At 40.6% G+C, this 24,257-nt stretch overlaps 1 protein-coding gene across 1 annotated transcript; it reads left to right on the top strand.

The window, feature by feature from the left end:
- The first annotated feature begins 1,246 nt into the window (after positions 1-1,246).
- On the top strand, positions 1,247-24,201 carry jakmip1 (janus kinase and microtubule interacting protein 1). Its single transcript, XM_034883185.1, has 23 exons — positions 1,247-1,792; positions 9,288-9,597; positions 11,186-11,518; positions 11,988-12,149; positions 13,601-13,813; positions 14,529-14,642; positions 14,810-14,956; positions 15,245-15,415; positions 15,572-15,631; positions 16,997-17,125; positions 17,316-17,444; positions 17,674-17,757; positions 18,626-18,688; positions 19,197-19,295; positions 20,157-20,258; positions 20,340-20,393; positions 20,488-20,553; positions 20,733-20,801; positions 21,063-21,140; positions 22,161-22,370; positions 23,500-23,565; positions 23,786-23,862; positions 23,971-24,201. The coding sequence occupies exons 2-22, from the start codon at positions 9,442-9,444 to the stop codon at positions 23,834-23,836; spliced, it is 2,556 nt and encodes an 851-aa protein (XP_034739076.1). The 5' UTR covers positions 1,247-1,792; positions 9,288-9,441; the 3' UTR covers positions 23,837-23,862; positions 23,971-24,201.
- The last annotated feature ends 56 nt before the right edge of the window (positions 24,202-24,257 follow it).

Raw genomic sequence — 24,257 nt, 5'->3', positions numbered from 1 at the left:
TGCAAACACAATGTTTTTTCCCTTTATCTCTCCATCTGGGTGTCTGTTTGTTGGCCTCAGCAGAAACCTGAATGGAGTGCAGCTTAATACTCCAAACCCACCCCTTTTTCTTCTCTACTTCACCTTACTTAAAAATACTCCAGATATTCACAAGCCTATACCTGGAAAAATGCCCACTGGGACTCCAATTCTGGATGAGGGAGTGACCACTGCAGGAGAGAACATGATGTAGACAATTGAAACTTATTCATGACTGCATGTGCTTCTTCCTCCACTTCCTGGCCTTTGTTGCCCTGGAGCAATGGGCTGCATATGCTGCATCTATGAAAGCCGTGGTGATGTGTGTGTGATGCTGCTTGTGAATGGCAGACGGGCAAGCACAGTGTGGAGAGGTGGAGAGGCAGAGACAGGCAGTTGTGCGTAAGTAATGCATCCTCCAGAATCTGGGTCACACTCACACCACTTTCACATTGTTAGATTTTTTTACCCATGAGTTATAGGATTTGACGAGTCATATTGCCCTAAAGGAATATACTGAATTAGAAACCCTGCGCTACCTGTAATTGAAGTTTTCAGTTACAATGCATCACAGTTAAACAAAAGAAGAAAATGTAGACGGTGAGTTTTTGATAATGATGATGATTGTTATCCTTTAATAACCTTTACATATTATTTATACAATTAGGTCTGGGCAATAGGCACTGTAGATCTTACTCGCCCTAAAATATATTGTTAATCCTCATCATCACCTCAAGTGTACACAACACATTGGGTACAAACCAAGTACACAATACAAGATAAAGGAGTGCTGATAGCATATTCCACATAATAGTGTAAAAGTATTCCAACAATAAAATATATTTAATAAGTAAAATACATTGACAATGAAATGAAAAACTGTTAAAGATGAACAAAGAAATGCATTGCAGCTAAAAAGCACAACGTAAAAGGATATTTTAGCTTTATAAAAACAATTTGTTCCAATAAGTAGGCTAACCAATCAATAGAATATGGTTGAGTATCTTATTTTACAATAAACATCTTTATTCACACACAGAAACATCGGTTCCCAATCTTCTTTCCATAATTTGTTAATTGAGTTGAGTTAAGAACGTATTTCTTATTTATACTTACACAGACCATTAAAGCAATATGTCTTTAAAAGAATTATCTTTATATGTGAGTGCTTGATAGCCTAGTCTGTAGCCCGCGCACGCCGTGACGACGTAAGTTTCTCTCTCACCGGCGGCGTGTCCACGCATTAACCGCGCGCGGTGTCATTCTTGAACACGCAGTCAGGTGTCGCGCTTCTATCACGCTACCGGCGACGCCCGACCGGCATTTGTCCCCTCCCAACGTTCACGTCGACACGGTCATCAAAACGGTCTCAATTATACATCTATTCTTTCACTCGTGTGTTTGAAATGCATAGGAACGAATGACGTCGTGTGTGTGTGCGCGTGTGTTTGTGGGCGTGGATGAAAATGTCAATGTGCGGCGCGAGAGGAGACGCCTGAAGCTGAATCTGCAGCTAGAGGATAGTAGCCTATGACTGGGGGAAACACAACTTCAGCCGCTGTGTTAACTGCTGGAAAATGTGTGTGGTATCTGAGGAATAAAGTTGTAAACGGTCGCTGTTTGCAGTTAGCTGAGCTTGGCATCTTTGAAGAGCTGGAGGGGAGTTAATTCAGCTCTTCACACACCGAAGCCTCTCTTCCTGGATGGGAAGCAAATAAGGCAGCGACGCTTCTGCAACATCAGGCCACTTGCGACCACCAGACCTCCATTTCAGGTAACTTTGCTCAGTCTGAGGTGATAGACAACAGACAGGACAGCTAAGAGAGGGATGTGAATTTTGTCTGTATCGTGAACCAGTGTGACATATCTGCTCGACTCTGCCAGCTAGCCGAAGAGGAAGTACAGCGTGATGATAACGTTACCCGACACGAGTGATTAATATTCAACTGCTTCCACTGTTCTCGTCCTCTTGATACATTACTTAGCCGTTACTGTGCCGATGTGTCTTCCCGTGTCCTGCACGGTATAAGAGAGGCCCCCGGCCCCTGGTGGAATATGGACCACATTAGTCTGTGGTCACACCAGTGCAGCACGGTGGAAATGCTACATAACAGTATCTCACACAGAAACACCAAGACATTACAGTCTGTATGAAGGACATCCGACCTCTGTGGCTGGAGGATGCTGCAGCAGCCCCCATGCAAGTCTCCGTGGGGTGTGGTTGGCGAGCTGGACAGGCAGGCTGTCAGCAGTGTAAAAGCGGTCCCTGGAGGCACTAGGCTTTAATCTCCCATTTAACAGCTAATTAGAGAGCTGGCCACATCGCAGTAAGCCATCTCCACCATTAACAAAGTCCTCTGCCATGCATGGGGCTACTGCCCGTCCGCTGTGTCAACCGGGGGGCTCTGTCTGTCATAACAGCTCTGCAGCTGTAGCGGGCGGCTCCAGAGGCTCGTAAATCTGCCCCAGTGGACAGCCAACATGTGTTGCACACTCACTTCTGTTTGATCAGGCTGCTCAGGGCATACTGTAAAAACATTGATGCATGCTGTGCTAATTGTAGGCCTATGTGTTTATGATCCTAAGTAAGGGATGGCTGTCATGAGATTGGAACATTATAATTATTATTGTGACAGGATGATGGGATCACTGTCTATTTATGATTTATTTTTTTATTTTTTTACCCTGACCTCAACCAGTAAGTCTACTATGTTAGGTAGAACATCAATGAATACAGACATTCATCGGGACTCCTGCTTACATCATAGCCCCCCCCCCCCCCCTTTTTCCCTCACCCCTGCCTTTACCCACACTCCTCTCCCTAACTTAATTAATCCTACTTATTCTTCATTCATAATCATATCTATGTCTGCATGCCCCTGCTTTCGTGAGCATAACACTTTGAGTAACAGGCTGCTATCAGGATAATCCCTGTGTGCATACCTCTCTCATTGCTTTCCTTCTTACTTTATAACCCTCTCTTGAAGGCGTAGAGTTCACCCTATATTCTTAATGTAAACATTGAGACAAATGGAATAATACTGTGCATTAATGTTTATGTGTAAGCCAGCAGGTAAGTAGTAACTAGACAATTGTGATTAATGTGCTGTGTACTCATAGACAGAGGCTAGGTTAACCACATTTTTGACTGCTCTATCATGTCTTTTTGACGGGAGAGAGGCCATCACTGCTAACATAAACTGATGCACCCAGGCATGCAAAAGCATACATGCACATAGATTTAGATACATGCACAGACCAAAAACACACCTCCATCAATGCATGACAAGGATGACCAAATTCATACAGTAGTTTGTACTCAATCTAAACCCGGAGCAATAAAACTAATAACTGAGACACAGCGTGACAGAGAGACGTGATTGTTTATCTGTTTGGGTTGACTAGTCAATGGGGTCAGTAACTTGTAGTCATTTTGTAGGTCATATGCTGCACTTGGCTGGGTTACTCAGCCTCTCAGTGGGATCTTTACAGTGTCTTTGGAATATCGCTAGACTGCTGAGTGTGTGTGTGTGTGTGTGTGTGTGTGTGTGTGTGTGTGTGTGTGTGTGTGTGTGTGTGTGTGTGTGTGTGTCATGGCTGTGGAGGGATGTCTGAAGTGTGGCCAGACCTGTTCTGACAATCTACACTCTGCATCCACAATGAGAATATAGTGTGTTGTGTCCGTATTTAAGCCTATGAGGTATTGTAATGAATGTGTCGTACAAACAGGAATATATCTCAGTCTGTCCTCACCCTCACTGTTGGATTTTAATCTAGACAGAGAAGCAATGAGTCTTTGTGTTAGCTCCTATTTGGAGCTCTTTTATGTATTTATTGGGCCTGCATGTCCCACTGAAGTCTAGTTAATGTTTGACACTGCATGTGCGTGTGTGTGCGGTGTCTGTCTAGCTTCGAGGAGGTCCATCTGTGAATGTGTAATAGGCTTGAATTGTGACCATTGTAAATCAAATACATCTGTCTACGCAATATTTTGGACTTCATTTATAACTCATAAAACCCCTATGATTATGTATATTTTTTATATATAAAACCATTTTTATATGGCTTATTTTTTCTGATGTCCATCAACGACAGGTTTATTTCAAGCCTTTAATTTTCCCGCACCTGTCTTGTTTTAAATAGAAGACAACTTCATTAATACAGACTTAATAGGACTTTTGAGGGGTGATAAAAAACTCAGAAACAGTGAGTGGAGAGCAATTTGCATTTTAATAGGAAGAAACTAGAATCAAAACAATTAGTTGTTTAATCTATGAGGTGAAAAAACAGAAATGAACTATTTTGATAATCTGTTCATCATTAAAGTTACTTTTCAATGGACAATATATGGGCAATATATCAATTTTTATATGGATATTGTGATATTAGACTTTGGATATTGTAATATTGGGATATGACAAGTGTTGTCTTTTACAGGTTTAAAGGCTGCATTACAGTAAAGTGATGTACTTTTCTGAACTTACCAGACTGTTCTAGCTGTTCTATTATTTGCCTTTTCCACACTTAGACATTATGTCCACATTACTTATGTTTTTTTTATCTAAGTGTGAAGATATTTTGTTAAAGCACCAATTGTCAACCCTAGAATATCGCCACAATATCGATATTGAGGTATTTAGTCAAGAATATTATAATATCTGATTTCCTCCCTATTGCCCAGCCCTAATCAAAACAGTTTCCAGGTGTTGAAGTAGGTTACTTAAGAATGTACTGCCCTACCACTGTCCACTGTACTGTACAGTTCACTGCTGATGTTTATTGCAAAATTCCTATTACAAAAAAGAAAACAAACATGGTTACGTTCTACATTTAAACCTTCCAACTAAAAGGCAAAGCATGGGAACACCAATCTGCCAGTGTACTGTTGGAACCCTAAACAGGGCAGGCTCGTCATTTCACTGAGAGAGCAGGAATTTCCTGAGGCACCGGTAAAACTACCTATAAGTTTGTCAAACTTTTTTCAGCCTCGTTTGAAGGTTTTAAGATTTCAATGTAGAGCTGGGCAATATATCGATTTTGTATCGATATTGTGTTACGAGACTAGATATCGTCTTAGATTTTGGATATTGTAATGTGGTATAAGTGTTGTCTTTTCCTGGTTCTGAAGTCTGCATTACAGTAAAGGAATGTCATTTTCTGATCTCACCAGACTGTTGTGACTGTTCGATTATTTGCGTTTACCCACTTAATCATTGTATCCACATTACTGATGATTATTTATCAAAAACCATATTATGTAAATAATTTGTGAAAGCAGCAAAATTTAACACTACAATATCGTTGCGGTATTGAGGTGTTTGGTCAAAAATATCCTGATATTAGACTTTCTCCATATCGTCCGGCCCTATTTCAACGTTAGAGAATTGTAGCTAGGTACCAGGATAAAGTCTTGATTATGCCATGCTAGAAATAATATTCTTAAGCTGTATTGGAGCTGATAGACACATTTTGTCACTTTTTTAGAGTCTCTTTTCTTTTTTTAAAGATATTTTTTGGCCATGTTCCGCTTTTAATTTGACAGGACAGGTGAAGAAATGAAAGGGGAGAGAGGGGGGAATGACATGCGGCAAAGGGCCGCAGGTCGGAGTCAGACCCGGGCCCTCTGCGTCGAGGAGTAAACCCTCTATATCTGGCCGCCCAGACTCTCATTCTCAAGCAGCAATTAGCTTAATTGTTAGCATCTGCAGGACTTTTTTATCACTTTTTTCTTGCGGTCACCATTGAGTGATTTAGCTCCATTGTCTGTAAATCTACTTCACAACATTTACTGTAAATAGGCCTTGAAAGTGCATTTGTTGTTGCTGTATTATCAAATGCATCTTTTACCCGTTGCAAAAAAAGGACCTGTGATTGAACTTGGATTTCAAACACTGAATTTAGATTGGCCACAGTATATGTGGGTGATAGCAGGGTCAATGATGACTCGTTGCTCATGGCCATCAGTTTTATCTGTTGAAAGGTTTTTGTTCAAACATTTGGACATTCTCGTGCAGTAAAAGTTGGGTAACTGCAGTGGAACAGGCAATTTAAGGTCTATGACCTGTGCTGGCTTTTGTTTGCTTCTTTGAACATTAAAGGTGCATTTTTGCTTCTTGGCGCCCCTATAAAATGTTCCAGTTTTCCCCAATTAACTCTTTGGTTCTGCCTGACAGCTTGGGAACGTGTGTGTGTGTGTGTGTGTGTGTGTGTGTGTGTGTGTGTGTGTGTGTGTGTGTGTGTGTGTGTGTGTGTGTGTGTGTGTGTGTGTGTGTGTGTGTGTGTGTGTGTGTGTGTGTGTGTGTGTGTGTGTGTGTGCGTGTGCGTGTGCGCGTGCGCGGGGGGTGTCTGTGTGTGTGGCCTCTACACAATGAGTATGATTCATGATGTGTTTGTGTAAACCTGGTCTCTGATATTGACCAGTGGCAGGGTGGAAAGTGTACAGAAAACATTTCCTTGTAAATTATGTGTTTAAATTCCAGTACACATGGTTGTGAGTCAAGTCTACTCGACTGCCACTAAATAAAGATACGTTTTTTAGTAATGTGAATAAGTGTAGAGCTTTTGTGTGAATAGATGTCAGCTGTATCTGACCCGACTTGTTCTGTTTAAGACTCATGTCAGTGCTCTCTGTGTGCGAATGATCTCTCTCTCTCTTTTTCTGTCTCACTGAATGAGAGTGAGATCACTGATTGCTTCAGCTTGGAAACATCACCATGCCAGCAAGTGGGGGTGGACTTGAGGGATGTAAGAGGAGATGGGGAGATGGTTGGAAGTTGGTTTCTCTAGTAGAGGTCTGCATATTTTCTTTTCCGTTTTGTTCCCGCTCTTTCCTCTTCTCTGCCTCTCTCTTATTGGCTTAATCCTCCTCCATCCTGTCTCTCATTCTTTTTCTTCCTCCCCCCCCACTAGTTCCCAACGTTTGACTCTGCGTGCGGTGGAAGAAAGCTTCCTAGCCCTCCAGTTTCAATGCATTTCTGTCTCTCAGTCAACCTCAACTCAGATTGAACCAGATAACAAAATAATTAAAAAAACAAAAATCACGTGCAGTCGCGTGTGTGTGTTTCAAATCTACCGTAAGACTTCTCCTTCCCATCATCCTTTGCTGTATGAGAGGAATAGAGTTTTTAAGAGCAAGGGTTGCCTTGGCAACTATTGCTGCATTCGGTGTGTTGAATGAATGTTTGGTAATGTGTGTGTAGAAAAAGATGGCGGGCTTAATGCTTTAGCTCCCCTATTGTTGCATTATTTATTTAATAGTCAGCAGAAAGACTGGAAGGTTACTGGGTTACAATCTACAGCAGGAATATATTAGAGGATTCCTCTTTTAAGCCCAATGTATGCGTGTCATAGTAACAGATCCATAACAGAATGTTATAAATACACCTGCTACTAAATTAATCATCAGTGTGTGGTTGGCACACATGCCAATGCATGTCAATGATAACCTTAGTAGTTTAAAATTAAAGCTCAGGGGTGGGTCTAAATATGATTGCCCCCTCCCCTAGTGCCTTCCCAATCCAATGGTCTACAGTGCTTTGAATCGGTCGAATGTAATTTCCATGTACTTTCACTTTGCTGCCTGTTTTCGCACTTGGTAAATGGATATACACACTTGGTATGGCAACTGTGTACTTTGTTAACATTTTGAGGCCAGTTTAGAAGTAGAATTATATTGAACTGCACTGTAGAGCACTTGTTGCTGTAAGAAATAAATTGTGCATTTCTCTCCTGGCCCTTGTCACATGACCAATTAATGTTCCCATGGTGACTAACCATACTTTTGTTTTAAGAGCCCATAGAAAATGCAGCCCATAGAAAATGCAGCAATGTGTAGTAAAACTACACATTGCTGCATTTTCTATTGCTCGTCTTTTCACCCTGTGTGTTGAGCTCTTTGAGCTTTAGGGTGAGGCATCTCACTTCTGTTTCATCTTTGTTGGGAGTCTTAATGTGCAGCAGCTAGGTAAGGACTACTAGCCAGTTAGAAGGAGAGTATAAAGGCGTGCCACGCTAGCAGCTAGGCGCGCATTATAGTGTGTTACAAAGTGAGCAACGTTCGTCACGGAAGTAAAGGCTGGACTACAATAAGGTGTTTGGAGCAGTTTGTGAACAGTGTTTTCTGTTGGAGATGGTAAGGCCCTTTGGGCTGGACTTTGGGCTTTTTTCCCTTTGCAAACCTACATGCACAAAAAAGATATATAACACAATAATGGAAAGGGGAAAAGCCAAAAAGCATAATATGAGCACTTTAAATAAAAGCAAGTGACATTAATAATGAAGGCCATGTTTTATTTAGCAAAATAACATTGTGTTGTTCTATCATATCCAATATTTCCTATGTTTCTAAGCAGATTTTCTTTGCTATATTCTGATATAATGGCCCGGGCCCCCACTGACTGATTATGGGTCCCCCCTGTGCCACCCCACTTTAAAAATCCTGGAATTGCCCCTGATAAAGCAAAAACTATTGGTCGAATAATCTATTAGTCAAGCATCTATTTTAGATCTTATTATAACTCGAAAAATAATGCCAGTATCCACTCTTTCTGGTAAATCCAGAATGTTTAGAAAGTAGGGCTGTCCTCAATTTAAAGAAATTCTTATTTAATTTTGTCAACTAATCGATTATTTGACCTAATTGACAGATCTTTATGCTGAGAATCATGCATCATTCACTAGGAGTGGGCAGCCCTGTTAGAAAGGGAAATGTGGAGACAAATCTTGTAATTGTTTTGCACTGATGGAAGAAGTGGAATAATCTAATGGCAGTAATTTAGTCAGCTACGGTCTACATTCCCCTGGTCCAAATAGTTGAGATAAAATAAATCTACTATGTCAATTTGAAACAGTCATGTATTTAGAACGTGTGAAGACAAAAAAAGCAATAGAAAAGAGATAATTGAAGCAAAGATTTCTCAATTCTATTCAGTTTTCATGGAATTTGCTGTAAAGTGATAAAGGTATTAGCGAGATGGGAGAGGCCAGGGATCATAACAATAGTGGTTAGACACATTTCCATGCACTATAGTGTTTTTACATACAGCCCAGGGACTGGAATGGGATGATGATAAATGGCCAACGTGTATATGTTAGAAAGGAGAGGGTGACAGAGGAGAGAGTGAATGTTAGTCCTAAAAATAGTCTGTTTTCCCCAGGCTGTAGTGCATCCTGTGGCTTGGGCCTAGTGCATTGTGCAGAGTAGTTTGGTGTATCCCAGTCACTCACTCACTCACCCTTTTTCTTTTTGTCTGTCTATCTCTCTCAAATAGAAACTCTTAGCATCCTCCCGCAAAGATGTAGACTTGACAACAATATGATGATGCTGCAGGGCCTCGCACAGAGGAGGAGCAGTGACTGACTCTCTCCTCCTTTTTTGCCATTCCTGGCACTCTATGTCCGTCCTTATTGGGCGGCCAGAGAACAATGTCCTCAACCACACCCCTTGCAGCCCCACCCCTTAAGAAGGGAAGGAAGCCGGAGAAATCAGAGGTGATGACTGACTCGGTGCAGGCCACCAATGAAGAACTGAGGAGCAAAGTCATGGACACCCAAATTGAGCTGCAGCAAGAGCGGGCCAAGGTAAGCGGGAGGATGTGGAGGCCTAGTGTAGAAAAACAATGACAGTAACAGTAGAGAGGTAATCTCCTTTTAATCACCACAGTATTAATAGACATATCTTTTTCAAGAGTGTCCTGGCCAAGACATGCAGCAGTACAACCATACATACATTTAAACACAAAATAAACAAAAACACTAGAAACATAAAAGAACTAAAACAACAAATCCCTCAAAGTGAACCACAATACTAAACACATCAGGCAAAACATCTACAGCCAGATGTGGCTGCCTCAAAGTCAAACAACATCCTCTTAAAAGTGACCAATGAGACTTAAACGCCTTTTGCCCCAACTCACTTTTAACCTTTGGTCAGAGACAGAAGAAAAATATCTAGGGAAGGAAGATTCTAAGTCTTGACTCTATTTACACTGATATAGGTCAGAAGGTAGGATGGACGTAGACCTAAAATAGCCTTGTGTTTGAAGATAAGCCAGTGTTGAAGTCTATGTGTTGATAGGGAAGGCCATCCAACACGTTCATACAGTTCACAATGGTGAGTGAGAGCTTTACAACCAGTGAGGAATCTCAGAGCTCCATGGTATACAGTGTCCAGTGCATGTACACTTTGAGACGAATCATGCATGTATAAAACATCACCATAGTCAAGTATATACATAACAGTGACAGCAACCAGCCTCTTTCTAGATTTGAACGAAAGCCAGGATTTGATTTTTAAATAAATCCCTTTTTTAAGTTTGAATCTTTTTTCTTGCTGCTGAATATGAAGGATAAAAGAAAAAGATTCATCTACTTCTAGTAGGAGCTGTAATAATGGGGATTGCACAGTATGAGATTATACTTATACTTAGTTCGTAAATTGGACTTTCACTAAATGTTAATGGTTGTTTCCAGTGTCCCATTACCAAGGTGTTGACGATGCACACATTGTCATCAGTGTACACCACATGGCCAACCAGTAATATTTTTATTCAGGGCCTGTTTGGCCTGCCCTTCCCTGTACACAGTCTTGGAAAACATCTCAATGTGGTTTGTCTCACCTTGTGTCTTGTTATGACACACAAATATGCTCTCTGTTTCCTTCATTGCATGGTTGTACTTGGAGAAAGGCAGTTACAGTATCGGGATTCAGGTATTGTGGGGAAAAGCCATGCTTTAAACAAATGCCCTTTACATTAAAAACATCTGCAAGATGGCATCTGGAGCAATGCATGTAAGAATGTCAACAGCAGTGCATAAAGTATAATATTGACAGTCAGGGTGTGACAGTTATCATGATAAAATTAATCTGAGCAGGAGGTGCATGCAAGGAAAAAAATGTTTTAACATTTATTCAAACCTGCACATGCACCATAACTGTTGTCCATTTTTTTTGAGTGTCTTCCTAATAAATATGAATATAATACAAGGTAATAAATTATTTAAGACTGACAGGTCTTGAAGCACAAACTTGCAAATTAAGTCATCGTAGTGCTACACACAGTCTGGGGACAAATGGATGAGCATGCTGGCGGCCTGTAACTGGTATGACAATGACTGTTAGATTGTATTTTTATGCATCTCTAATGGCAAAATGTTTTTGCTCGTCCAGATATGTAAGCTCCGTGAGCGGCTCCAGGAGCAGCGGCAGGCTCGGGAGCTTGAGCAGCACAAGCATGCCGTGGCACTAACTGACCTGCGCGCCAAACTCCACGAAGAAAAGTTACGTGAGATAGCGGCTGCTCGTGAGACCCTGGCACGGCAGCATGAAGTGGAACTGGCCCGGGCCATCAAGATCCGCGATGCTGAGGTGCAAAGGCTCCAGGGGCTTGTAAACGCACTGAGAGATGGAGCCGCTGACAAGCTCAAAAATGCTCTTCTCGGAGAGGCTCGGGAGGAGGCCAAAAGAGCTTTTGATGGGGAGAGGATAAAGCTCCAGCAGGAGGTAGGTTGCAGAATGTAATTAGGTGACAGTAATGCACCGTACCATATTCAAAGCACTTACACTATGAAATGTGGTGGTTTGTTTGTTTTTCTGTTGTATTTAGACTGAGACCTCTCAGAATTATAAAGTATGTGTTGCAGATTGGATATTTTAGGGGGCATTGTATGTTCTTTAATAAAGACAAACATTTTCAAAAGTGTGTGTGTGTGTGTGTGCGTGTGGATTGTTTATGTGAGACTGTGTAAACCTTGTAAAATCTGCTGCTGGAAAAACAGGAAGCAGGATGGGAAAGCCTGTTGCCAAGCTATTGTTTTCTTGTAGCCTTTCCAGACAAACAGGGCATCTATCATTACAACTGTCTAATGAGATAGGATGTGTGTTTATAAAGAAGAAGAAGAGTGTCACTCTTTTTGTTGTTTTTGGTTTTGTGTGAATTCATTAATGTGTATATGTGTTGTTGTTTTTTTAGATCCAGGAGCATAAGACAGCCAGGAAGCAGGCTGAGGAGGCGCATGCAAATGCTCTGCAGGCCGATAAAGCAAAAGCAGTAGATCTCCGCACGGCCTACCAACAGCACCAGGATGAGGTGAATCGGATCAAACGGGACTGTGAAAGAGACATCCGCCGACTGGTGAGACCACAAGCTGCTGGGAAGACACACACACTAAAGACACTATACATGTCTTATCTTTAACTAGCATAGTCTTTAGATGAATCTGATAATTTTAAATATCGCCTAAAGACACTGTTGACGATTTACTTGCTTGTGACTCTGTAATATGATATAATATGTTACACAACAGATCATTTAAATTTACTAGAACTTATGTATTCTATTTAACCTTTATTTACATTGGTATGCCAGTTAAAGAAACTTTAAATGTCCATGGCCAAATTAGCAACAATCTATCAACTGAGCTAATGTGCCTAACTGGGACTTGGTGGGTGTGGTTTGATCACATTTCATTGCCAGTGAACTGGCAAAAAAAGGCCAACCATCAAAAGTCCGCAACTGTCATCACATTAAAATTAAAATGTAGTTAAATCCTTGGTTCAACACACAGAGACAGAGAAATCTTGGAATTGAAATAACCAAAACTCTTTGATAAATGCAGTAATGCTCAGTAAATAAGAATTCTGATTGAGAAAATTAGTTTTAGGGTCTTTAAACTTCAAAACCATATATGATTACTTTCCTGTTGAGCCTCTGTTGGAGAGTGTCCTGTTACGTTCACCACAACAAGCTAACCTTTATTAAATTACCTTAATGTGGAACAACTACAAACATCTTGCATTGTGCTGTAAACCATCTATTATTATTCCTTACCTTGACAAACTTGGCAGCTGTTATTTTTACAGTCCTTGTCTGTCTCAACCACATTTGAATATAACCAAGAATCCCTCACACACTGACATTGGCCTTCCTGCTTCTAAAGTTTATCTCATGGACATTGTATGAAGGTTAGAGGCTAATTGCTTTACCATGTAGTGCTTATCTGGAAAAATAAAAGTCTGTATACCTGCCGCAGTTACTCATTAACACTTTTACATACAGTTGGGCTACAACAGGCTTTGTTGTTACTAAATAGCAGGCAGTGCAGGAAATACCAGCGTTAAAGAACAAAGTACGGAGGGAAGTAGTAGCGGGAACCATTTATCAGAAGAAGTTGTGTGAATGCAGAGCAAGAACAGAGCTTCATAAATTAATAATGGCTAAAGCACTATACTTTTAAAGTTAAAACACTGTCGCTCTGTTATTCTGTTCTCGGCCATCGGAGCCTACAGGTTGTTAGACTGAAGGTGTAGACAGTGTTGGGCTTAAGGTTGCATCACAATAAACCTAATTGTTTTCACACAAATGAACAGAAGAACAATGTATGTCACTTGAACAAGATACTCACATTTTCTGCTGAATTTGTGATGTACTATACCATGATCTCAGAGATATCTGCAACATGTATTATTTATTGTGAAAATTGTCAGTACTTATTATCGGCTGTAACTTGGATTTAATGGAAGACGGACACATTCACTCACTCTTTCCACCACCCACCACCATGTTCTCATCCATTCCTCTTTTAGATGGATGAGTTGAAGGCAAAGGACCGGGTGATGTGTGCCTTGGAGAGGGAGCTTGGGGTGCAGGCCGGCTTCACCCAGAAGCTTCAGCTTCAGAAGGAAGCTCTGGATGAGCAGCTGGGTCAGGTACGGGAGGCTGAGAGACACAACCATGGCAGCCCCAAGAGAGAGATGGTGCCTGGGCTGGGGGACAATTCAGACCAGCTCAGCAACCAGGTATACACATGCATCTGTACATGTGCATTATTGCATTAATATTATGGGCACTCTAAAATGTGCACATGCTCTACATGCATACATATATTTTCAGGGATACCTTCAGACTGAGTTCATAACTATTATTTTTTTTAATGAAAGGATGCAAAATATTACATTGTACGTGGCAAAACTATGATTTTTAAGTTTTGGGCAACAGAGCCTCTAAAATAGCGTTGAAATTAAAGAGAGGACACTGGCTTTAGATTGGTTCTTTGCATTAGCTGCCAGTACCTTGGCTTTAGGTATCATCGAGTAAAAGTGTAATTGTTGAAAGTGATTGAAACTTTAATTAGACTGTAAAACATTGAAAATGTAAAAAACAATGGTAATAAAATTATACTGCATGTGTTCTTGTTTCTTTAGCAGGTCTTTATGGCAGGCTGACCCACCCAGTCATTTCAGTTTTCAAGGATACCTTCAGACTTTACAGAAGTGCATATATGTATATTTGTACATTAAGTCACACCTGCACATACAGCTCATCTATTCATGAGAAGCTGGCAATACTGTGTATACTGCACACGCTGGGTCCCAGTGGCACAGTGAAACGGCATCTCATCCTTCATCCCATCACTTCCTCTTTCCCATCCACCTCTCTTACCTGCTCGCCTGCATGTTCTCCCTTTTTTAGTTGTTATTTTCCTCCTCCCCTCCCCTTCCCCCTGCTCCACAGGAGGTGGAGGAGCGTGACATGAGGAGGTTCCAGCTGAAGATTGCAGAGCTCCTCTCGGTCATCAGGAAACTGGAGGACAGAAATGCACTGCTGGCGGATGAGAGGAATGAACTAGTGAGACACACAAACACTTACACTTAACAAGTACAAATGTACTTTACATGTATGTAAAAGTTGCATTAAAATATTCCATTTCCTAAGCTGCTCAAACTGGAAATTCTGTGTCACTAGAAGACTTAAGACAGCATTGTTTGCCCTCCCTGTTTCCTTCCTCTGTATAGTTGAAGCGGGTGCGAGAAGCCGAGAGCCAGATGAAGCCCATGTTTGAGAAGAACAAGCGTCTGTCCAAGAAGAATGACGACCTTCTGCAAACGTTACAACGCATGGAGGAGAAACTGAAGAACCTGAGCCGAGAAAACGCTGAGATGGTGAGATGCACCCAGTAAATGTTTTACTACATCTACGCTCTGCTGTTTCCCTCTTCTCTCTAGTTAAAGATTCATACAAAGTGCATATACAACTAGAAAATAGTAGATATTTTAGATAGCAGATATGTTTCAATCTGTAAAGTAAGAGTGATTATGTTACTGCACTTTGAGTGTCCCTATGATTATGATCAGAAGGAAGGAGGACCTCTACTGGCTATTTGAGGAGAAGCATTAACTCATTATCCGTACGAGCAAAATTTGGCCTCTCACTCTGTCTCCCTCCCTCAGAAGGAAAATGCCGCCTCCTCTCGGCCCCCCTCGCAGCAACAATCCACTCAGTCCCAGCTGAAGCGGCCAAGCTCCCTCACAGACCTGAGCCATGCCCACGAGGAACAGGAAGTGGAGTTCCTCAAGCTGCAGGTTTCTGAGCAACGTGGCATCATTGATGAGCTCACGCAGGTCACAATTTTACTCAAACCAGATTCAGAAGACATAATTTGACATGGCTGAATGAAACGGTTTGATGACGGTTATTGTTTTGATTGAGCTGTGTGAAGCCTTTGCAGCTCTCCGAGTCTTGATCGTGATTGTGATCTACTGGGTGTTTGTCTTTAGGAACGTGACCGATTGGTGATGAGCAAAAAGAACAGAAGGAAACCTTTCAAACTGTCTAAAGTAAGTGTCCGTGAATGTTTTAAAATCCAATGGTGCATAACTAAGCAACCACCTTATCTGTGATTGACCGATCCTGAAGTCTTGTTTTTAATTGAGTGTGTGTGCATCACATTGTGCATGCTTGTGTTTAATTGGGCTCAGGAGACAATGAGGGCAGTTTCCCTCACAGCTGGCAGCATCACGCTGAGCACACACGCAACTCCTGTGTCAATCAATCACCACAACTAGTGGAAATGTATTTCTTAATTTTGGTTTTTATTTTATTTAGTTTAATTAGTGTTTAGTGTGGTCATGAATACATTCATCAAACAAAGCAAGCTTAATTTGTGCACAACAGTTTGTGTCTTTTTATTGTCTGTGCTTCCTTGTGTGTGAATAAAGAGGAGAAGGGATTATGATACCTAATAAGGTGGAAAAAAAAATTACTGTGATGTGCGTGTGCGTGTGTGTGTGTGTGTGTATGTTTGGGCTAATACACCAGGGGACATTTTAGCGTCTATGATGTTGCTAGGAGGGGGAGTTTGTAGATGCTTGTCATATATTTCCTCCTACCTCTCCTGCTGGAACTAGTTTGTCACCTTGGCGAGGTTGATACAGGGTTGGGCACAGCGGCTTGGCTCTTAGACTTGCACCTGGAAATTTGTATCTCTCTTTTTTGGGGATTTAATGTAGTCTACATGAGCTTGGAGACAAAAACCACAAGCTGCCTTTTTCATTTTTCTGGAGGAGTACTTTGATTGTAACCAGAAGCTTTTTTGTCTGCTTATTCATTTTTAACAATTCTGCTGCACAGCTCTATATAAATCAGCTAGTATAGGCCAAGATATGAATGACGTATTTTGGGAAAGTTCTTTATAATATTGTGTTTTTGGACTCGAAGCAACATGACTGAGTACATTCTCCTTATCCTCTACTTCTCGTCCTTCATTTGCCTCTGTGCTTTAGTCTGCCTTTACTTCTCTGGTTGCCAGGAGATGACTTATAAACATGATGGTAAGGACTCTCTGGGGTTTGGAAAAGTTAAAAAGAAGAAAGACGTAAACAAACACCCAGAGATATGATCGGATTTATTTCCTTGAGAACAGAATGACGGTATCTGGTTTGGACAAGTTTTAGACACTGTCGGAGAATAAACTATTACTTTACAAAATTAAGCATTTTTTAAACATCATCTGACATGTGTGGTGGTTTTAAGCGTTTCATTGAATTACAAATATATTTTTTCTAAATCTTGAAGGATATAATCCGGATGAATGTTGGATTTCTAAACATGCAGTCTGGCTTTCTATAGCTTGGGCAAAAAATGTAAATGACGGTTTTATACAACAGTGTGCTTATCCTCTGTTCTTATTTCATCCTCTGCAGAGGCATGTTGTGGAGACATATTTTGGATTTGATGAGGAGTCAGTAGACTCTGAGACCTCCTCTCTGACCTCCTACAACACTGACCTGACTGACCGCACGCCTGCAACCCCAGAGGAAGATTTGGAAGAGGTAAGGAAATCTGACAATGACAGAAATAATTTAAACTATGTTCTATACATCAGAAAGTGCTGCATACATGAGAGCTAGCTGACAAGAAAGACCATTAAAGATAATTTAGGGTTATTTAGGGAAAGTTGGGTATGTGTTTGACCCTGTCTCTTTTTAATATATCTTTCATTTCTGTTTTTCTTAAATAAAGATTATTTCCCGTGAAGAGTCTGAGCTTCGCTTCCGTCAGTTGACCAGAGAGTACCAGGCTCTCCAGCGGGCCTACGCCCTTCTCCAAGAGCAGACGGGGGGCTCTGTGGATGCTGAGAGGGAGGCCAGGGTACTATCATTTTTTTACCTCTCTTCCCCGTTTAGCCATGATCCAAACAGTTATTAAACAGTCTTTACAACAAAACCTATACATACTTTGGACATAAGAAGTCAATATACTGTTACTTACAAGTCTAGTAAATTATTGAGATGTATGTTTCTCAGTAATACCACGGAATGTTATTAGAGTTTATTCTTGTCTTGTCTAGATGTCTGATGGCTGATCTTGTCTTCCACAGACACGTGAGCAGCTGCAGATGGAGCTTAGCAGCTGCCAGGCCAAGATGGTGGACCTGGAGAAGGCCCTGGCCGAGAGGGGGCAGGTAACAAAGAAAAGGGATGGTGACAGGAGCTCACTGGTGCTGCTCTCCCTGGCCATCCTGCATGTCTGTTTGGATACTCTGTTCCTGGGCTGGTGCTATGCTGACCAGATCCAACGCAGAATTCTGTGATGTCACATCTGCATGCTCCTCTGCACCCTCCATCCCTCCTTGTTGGTTCTGTTTTTTATTGGGCCTTTTGGCAGTGTTGGGCCATCAGAGGAGCTTTAAACCACTTTTGATTCCTGTCAGCCATGAATAGATAGATATACTAGATCATAACGCAGTAGTGTCTCACCTTTCCTTTTTTATATTAAAATATAGTTTACATGGATTTTAGTTTATTTTGATTTTATTTTATTTATAAAATAATATATATGTACAAAAGTCCTGATAAAGCATGAGAATGAGACTTGGTCTTGGGAACTTAACCACACTTAGCTTTTTGTGTTTTTTGTGTCACTTAGCCTCGGCTGTTTTGTCACAACTAAGTAGACTGAAATAACTTCTAACATTTGGCATCTTAATTATTACCTATACTGAATATCACAAGGATCACTGCAATTATTATGATTAATTTTTATCACTACTCTTAGTTTCATGTTGCCCGCTCCACTCTGGCTTGATTCAGCTGTTAATTTGATTTGGCTGTTTTTCACCTCTCAGATCTCCTGTTACTTTGAACTGTGGATGACTGTGAATGCTCGCTCAGGAGAGGTCTTCATTTCTCTGGATCAATAAACATGTGCCACTGCCCCTCTCTTCCTGTCTATTTATGTCTATGGCACATTACAATTGATGTTGTTTTCCCTACCTTCCTGTTATCACATGTATCATTTCTTGCTGATGTCGTGTTTTATTGTTATGGCAGGATTCAAAGTGGGTGGAGGAGAAGCAGTACTTGCTCAGGACCAACCAGGAACTTCACGAGAAGGTAGTTTGCATTAGCCTATACTCACTTTAGAAGGGAACAATTATGAGAGCTTTAGGCTAAATCAAAAGTAGAGTCTTATTAAACATATTAGTTTTTTAAAGTAGATTTAAAAGTGCTCAAAGATGGGGCAAGTTTGGAATCTTATGGAAGTTTGTTCCGTCTATAGAGCATAGTGGTCGAAATAAATATTAAGAAATATGATCACAAAAAGGTTTGAGTCCCAGCCTTGTGGTGAGTGCTGACGCTTTGGTGATCTATGACTTTCTTATATGATACAACTAGAAAAGCACAACCAGTAATATAAGTTGGGCATAATTTGTAGATAAAAGTTAATTTAAATTTGAGCAGATTCAATGCTATTATGAGATTGGTAATTTGGGATGATTCTTTGCTACCTTTTTCTTTTAAACTATAATAATTTCACAACATCCATTATTCAGAGTAGTGATAATGCTTTGTAAAACATGCCAAACCATTATTAAGAAAAAAGGTTTGTGTGTGTGTGCAGATATGTGCGTTGCAGCAGGCGGAGTTGCGGCTGCAGGCTGAGGTTCAGGACGCCCACGATCAGAATGAGCTGCTGGAATTCAGAGTGCTGGAACTGGAAGTAAGAGACTGTACCAACATCAAACTGTCACCAGGAGGCGACAACAACAATCTCACTTCCAGGCGCAAGACCTACATACAGTGACTCGACAGACAGACAGACAGATGCACTGTTCACTTATACACACTCCTCTGTAGGAATCTTTGTTTTGCATGGCAGCTGTGTACACCCCCTCCACTGAACTGGAATATTTTTTAAATGAAAGAATGTTGTTTTTAAGATGAATATAATTTTGAATTAAATAAAAATGTTTTCAATTTCAATATTCAATCCCATCGTTGTTCCCATGTTTTGTTTCTCATTTTTGCATGTGTGTCCTACACTTTGTTTACATTTTCCATAAGATATGAGCCTACTGTATGTCCATGTATATTTACGGAACAATAGGGATTTTTTATATGCTCAGTATATTTCTTTAATTAAAGTTAGAAATGGATATGTACCGGGGGGAAGATAATTAGGTTACTGACCTAAAGGTTTAATAGGCATGTAGCATTGCTGATATCCGTTGATAATGCATCTTTTAGTGCAGTAGATGTATTTAAAGTTCAGTTTGAGATCACATTCTCAGTTTTCAGTTTTAGCATGTTTTTTCATACTCCCTATTGATTTGGTTTGGTTTTCCATTTAAATCTATTGGTTTCACCTTGCTCACTTTGCCAGATCCTGACCATGTTTTCAGTGCCATGTAAGTAAATCCCTCATTCACTCCCTTTTGACTCCCTTTTACATTCAGTATCTGTCATTCACTACACTGCCATCAATGTTATGATGCACGAACAATTACGTGAGTGTAGGAACTGTAGAAATTTTAGTTTGGTGTGTGTGTTTGTGTTTTAACATGGTGTCTACTTTCTGTAGGAAAGGGAGCGCAGATCTCCTGCCCTCAATCTCCACATGTCAGCGTTCCCTGAGAACAGTAGCAGCGCTCTACAGATCTACTGCCACCAGCAGGGAGTCAAGGTGATAACACACTGACACAAACAGATTAGTTTCTTTTTATGACTGTACACTGACTATTTGATGTCTGACTTTCACTTGCAGGATGTAATCATTCCTGAGCTGATGAAGAAGCTGGATATCCTGGGAGATAATGGGGTAAGTTCAAACACACAGACTAAAATACGATCTTCTCTTTTTTAAATATCTTGTATTCTTATAATTTCTGATAACTCCTTATGTTTTATGGTAGAATCTCAGAAATGAGGAACAGGTGGCAGTGATCCAAGCAGGGACGGTGATATCACTGTGTGAAAAGGTGAGTGAAAGTGTTTTTACTGTCAATTAGTGGAATCTTATTGCCATAACACATAACAGCCACTACATTAAGTCATTTTTGTTAAGTAAAATATGGATGAAAATAATACAGTTATCTTAGCTTTTGAGAAAGCATTAATCTCTCGTCTTTCCTCTTTCGCACCAATCCTCCCCGTACAGTGGTTGAAGCAGATAGATAGCACAGAGGTTGCCCTTACACAGAAGATGATCGACCTGGAAAATGACAAGGTGAAAAATCAATTTACCATTAGAGTGCACACTCCTCTAATATTTTGACTGTCTGTTTAAATGATCATATACCTGGCTTTTTGCTGTCCTATACCCAAACAAGCTGTTTATCTGTTTTTTGCTGTTTTAATGTCAAAAAGCCTGCCAAAATGTAAAATGTCACCACTCACAGTTTTCCTGATTATACAGCATGTCCTGTACTCTACCAATCAGTTGTGATACCATATTGTGTATTATATGTATTATCGCATATTGTTGCAGGAGCTGTTCAGTAAGCAGAAGGGATTCCTTGAGGAAGAGTTGGATTACAGGAAGCAGGCTTTGGATCAGGCCTACATGGTACGCAGCCTGAAGCAGTATGACCTTGTCCGTTTATACAAGGGTCTCTCTCAAACAGACAAAATGCACTCATTTATAGTAATTGCAACAATAACCAAGGTTGTGTACAAGAAATAATGGTTCATGAAAAAGTGAGTTATGCAGGAGTGCCACATTGCCATTCCGGCATGAAACATAAACAGTTGGAACCCCATTAAACATCATGAATGCAACATCCTCCATAAAGATTTGTAAATTTGTTGCATTGTGTTGGGATACTGCATCTTTTACCACTGAAGTCTAAATTCAACATTGTAAGCCAATGAAATGGTATGCCACTGAATTGGTATTTGCTTCTTGTTTATTGGCTGATCGATATTTTATCTTCTGAGGAAGCCAAACATTGATTTACTTTCTCTAAATATGAAAATGAAGATATATTGCCTTTATGAATATCCTTTGTAACTTGGTTCAAGTAGACACATCAAACTAGACGAAAAATGTTAGACAGAATGGGTTTAATAAGATTTTAATGTGAGATTTTGTTAGCATTAATGATCTTAGAACATGCTCCCCTCCCATTGACTTAAAGAGACCATACCCAGGAAAGAGAAGTTAACACTTAAGTCACTCTCCATAAACTTCTTACCATTAGATTTGGTCAGTTTTGGGGTTGGTTTGTGTTTATGGTCCCACTTGTTATTCTGCTGGTGAAAGCTTGCTTTTTACATGGAAACTTTGCAGGAACAGTCAGGCATCTGTAGGAGACTGAGAATAAAAAGATGGTTTGTGTTGTTAAAGTTACCCTGAGGGTCGAGCCTAAATAACCCCCAGTTTAAAGTGGAACAGTGTTCCTCATGTCTGCAATGGTCACAGTGGTGTGTGTGTGTGTGTGTGTGTGTGTGGTGTGTGTGCATGCCTATGTGTGTTTTTGCATGTGCACGTCCGTGTGTGTGTGTGTGTGTGTGTGTGTGTGTGTGTGTGTGTGTGTGTGTGTCTGTGTGTGTGTCTGTATATGTGTTTATGTGGCTGGCTGTGCAGAGGATCGAGGAGCTGGAGGCCACGCTGTATAGCGCTCTGCAGCAGGAGCAGCCAGCCTGCCAGGCGGTGGCCGAGTCGCTGACAGACAGGCAGAGGGAGGAGCTGAGGCTAGCTGTCGAGAAGCTGCGGCGTCAGATTCTCCGGCAGAGCCGGCAGTTTGACAGTCAGATCTTACAGGAGCGCATGGAGCTCCTACAGCAGGCCCAGGAGGTAAGGCTTAAAATGAATCGAGTCAGGTTACTGCGTCCCGCCATCCCTCCGTCTGACCCCTGGTACCTGTCTAAAACGTCTGACCCCACAAGACCTCTGGTGCTATGAGAAAGATGCAGTATCCCTGTGTGTGCAACCTGTAACCCTATCTGTGACTGCATACATAGTAGTGGAAGAGTGAAAAGATGAATTTAAAGTGTGTGTGAGTGTGTATAACATTGTGATCTAATTACCCCCCCTCCAACCCCACTTCAGTATACCTCCACTCCGCTGCCCTCACATTAGTTTTACACCCATGGCTTGAACAGTATATGTGATTCATTGAGTATGTCAACAATTGCTGCACCTTAAACTTCATCTGTTGTACTGTAACATACTAACATTGTTTTCTAATCTCTAACTACAAAACACTTAAAACTAATTTTAATCAACTAGTGATTAAATATATTAACAAAATACATCTATGGGAACTACTGATTTGATTTATGTATGTGTATGTAGTTTATGGATGCATCTAAAAATCCAGTAAAATTCTTCCTGCTCCCACAGTTGGGCTTTAGTTTACACACTTTCTCAGTCTCCTGGTTGACTCAGTGCTCAAATAATTAAGACTTAAACTGCTTGGTTTTAGGAAGATTAATCTTATTAAGATAAAGCACTTAGCATCAGCTCCTCCAAAGATTCATTTGGAGCAGATGATAATTCATTTAAAAGCTTGTGTTTTAGTTATATAACTCCATGTCTGTTCGTTTGTCTTTGCCAATTCCTTTGTATTCTACTATTTGAAACCTGAACACATTACAGACACTGTAGCTAGATACAAGAGTGAACACAGTTAGTGAAAAAGTTGCTTGGGTTTAAAGTCTCAAAGATGGAGTCACTACCACTGTTCAGTGTTAAAACTGCGCTTCAGTTGCCATGGCGGCTCATTCTTACCAAGCACAGCTACCATGGAGACAGAGGCATTACGGGAAAGAGGCAGAGTATTTGGAGCATATAAAGGAATAGTTGGATCGCGGTCTTATAACTGTTTAACAAGCGTTTCTTTTGTTAGATTGTATGAGATCTGGCCAAAAGGTCTTGGTTTTATTTTAATATATACTTAACCACGTCTGTCTTTGCCTTGCAGAGAATTAGAGAGCTGGAGACCAGGCTTGACTTGCAAAAGAGACAAATAAAAGAAATAGAGGAAAAGGTACATATTCACATCCTATTTGTTTCTTTCTAAGAAAGCTTTCTGTAGTGGCTGGTGAAGTATCAGTGAACTGTAACATGACTAGACAAAGATTACCAAGAGAGAATGTGAAAGAGTCTACAGTTCTCAGTACTACAGTGTGTTGTTTTAACTTCCTGACACTCTTTTCCTTCTCTCCCTTTTTTCACCTTGATTAAACCCCTTCCTGTGTTCCTTTTAGTTTTTGTTCCTATTTTTGTTTTTCTCTTTAGCATTTATTCTTTGGCCTTAATGCAAGTGACCGTGGACCCACATCAGGTAGCACCTTTATTCGCTGTATCATATCAATTTTTAACACAGTTATAGTGGTGATAACAACAACAATAATAATGAGGAAATAATTTAACAATGTTTCCTTTCTCTTAGGTATTAAGGTGCTGTGGAGGCAAGCAAGGACGGAACTAAACCTAATTGTTTTTTATGCATTTGTAGACAACTCACAAAAACCCCATGGCCTTTTTGAAAAATGTGCACTTTTAACCCTTACCTGGAATGCAAACATATTTGAAACTATAATACGTAAACAAATAAACATGAGATTAAAATGAGATTTATTTATAAATAACATTTACTATAGTGGTTTTTGGACCTGGAACATAAAAACTCCTCTGTGAGAAGCAAACACGTGGATTTACTGAGAAAAACTCTGAATC

The sequence above is a fragment of the Etheostoma cragini genome, chromosome 10, assembly GCF_013103735.1.
Source record: "Etheostoma cragini isolate CJK2018 chromosome 10, CSU_Ecrag_1.0, whole genome shotgun sequence".
NCBI lineage: Eukaryota > Metazoa > Chordata > Actinopteri > Perciformes > Percidae > Etheostoma > Etheostoma cragini.
This window is presented reverse-complemented; position numbering and strand designations above follow the sequence as displayed.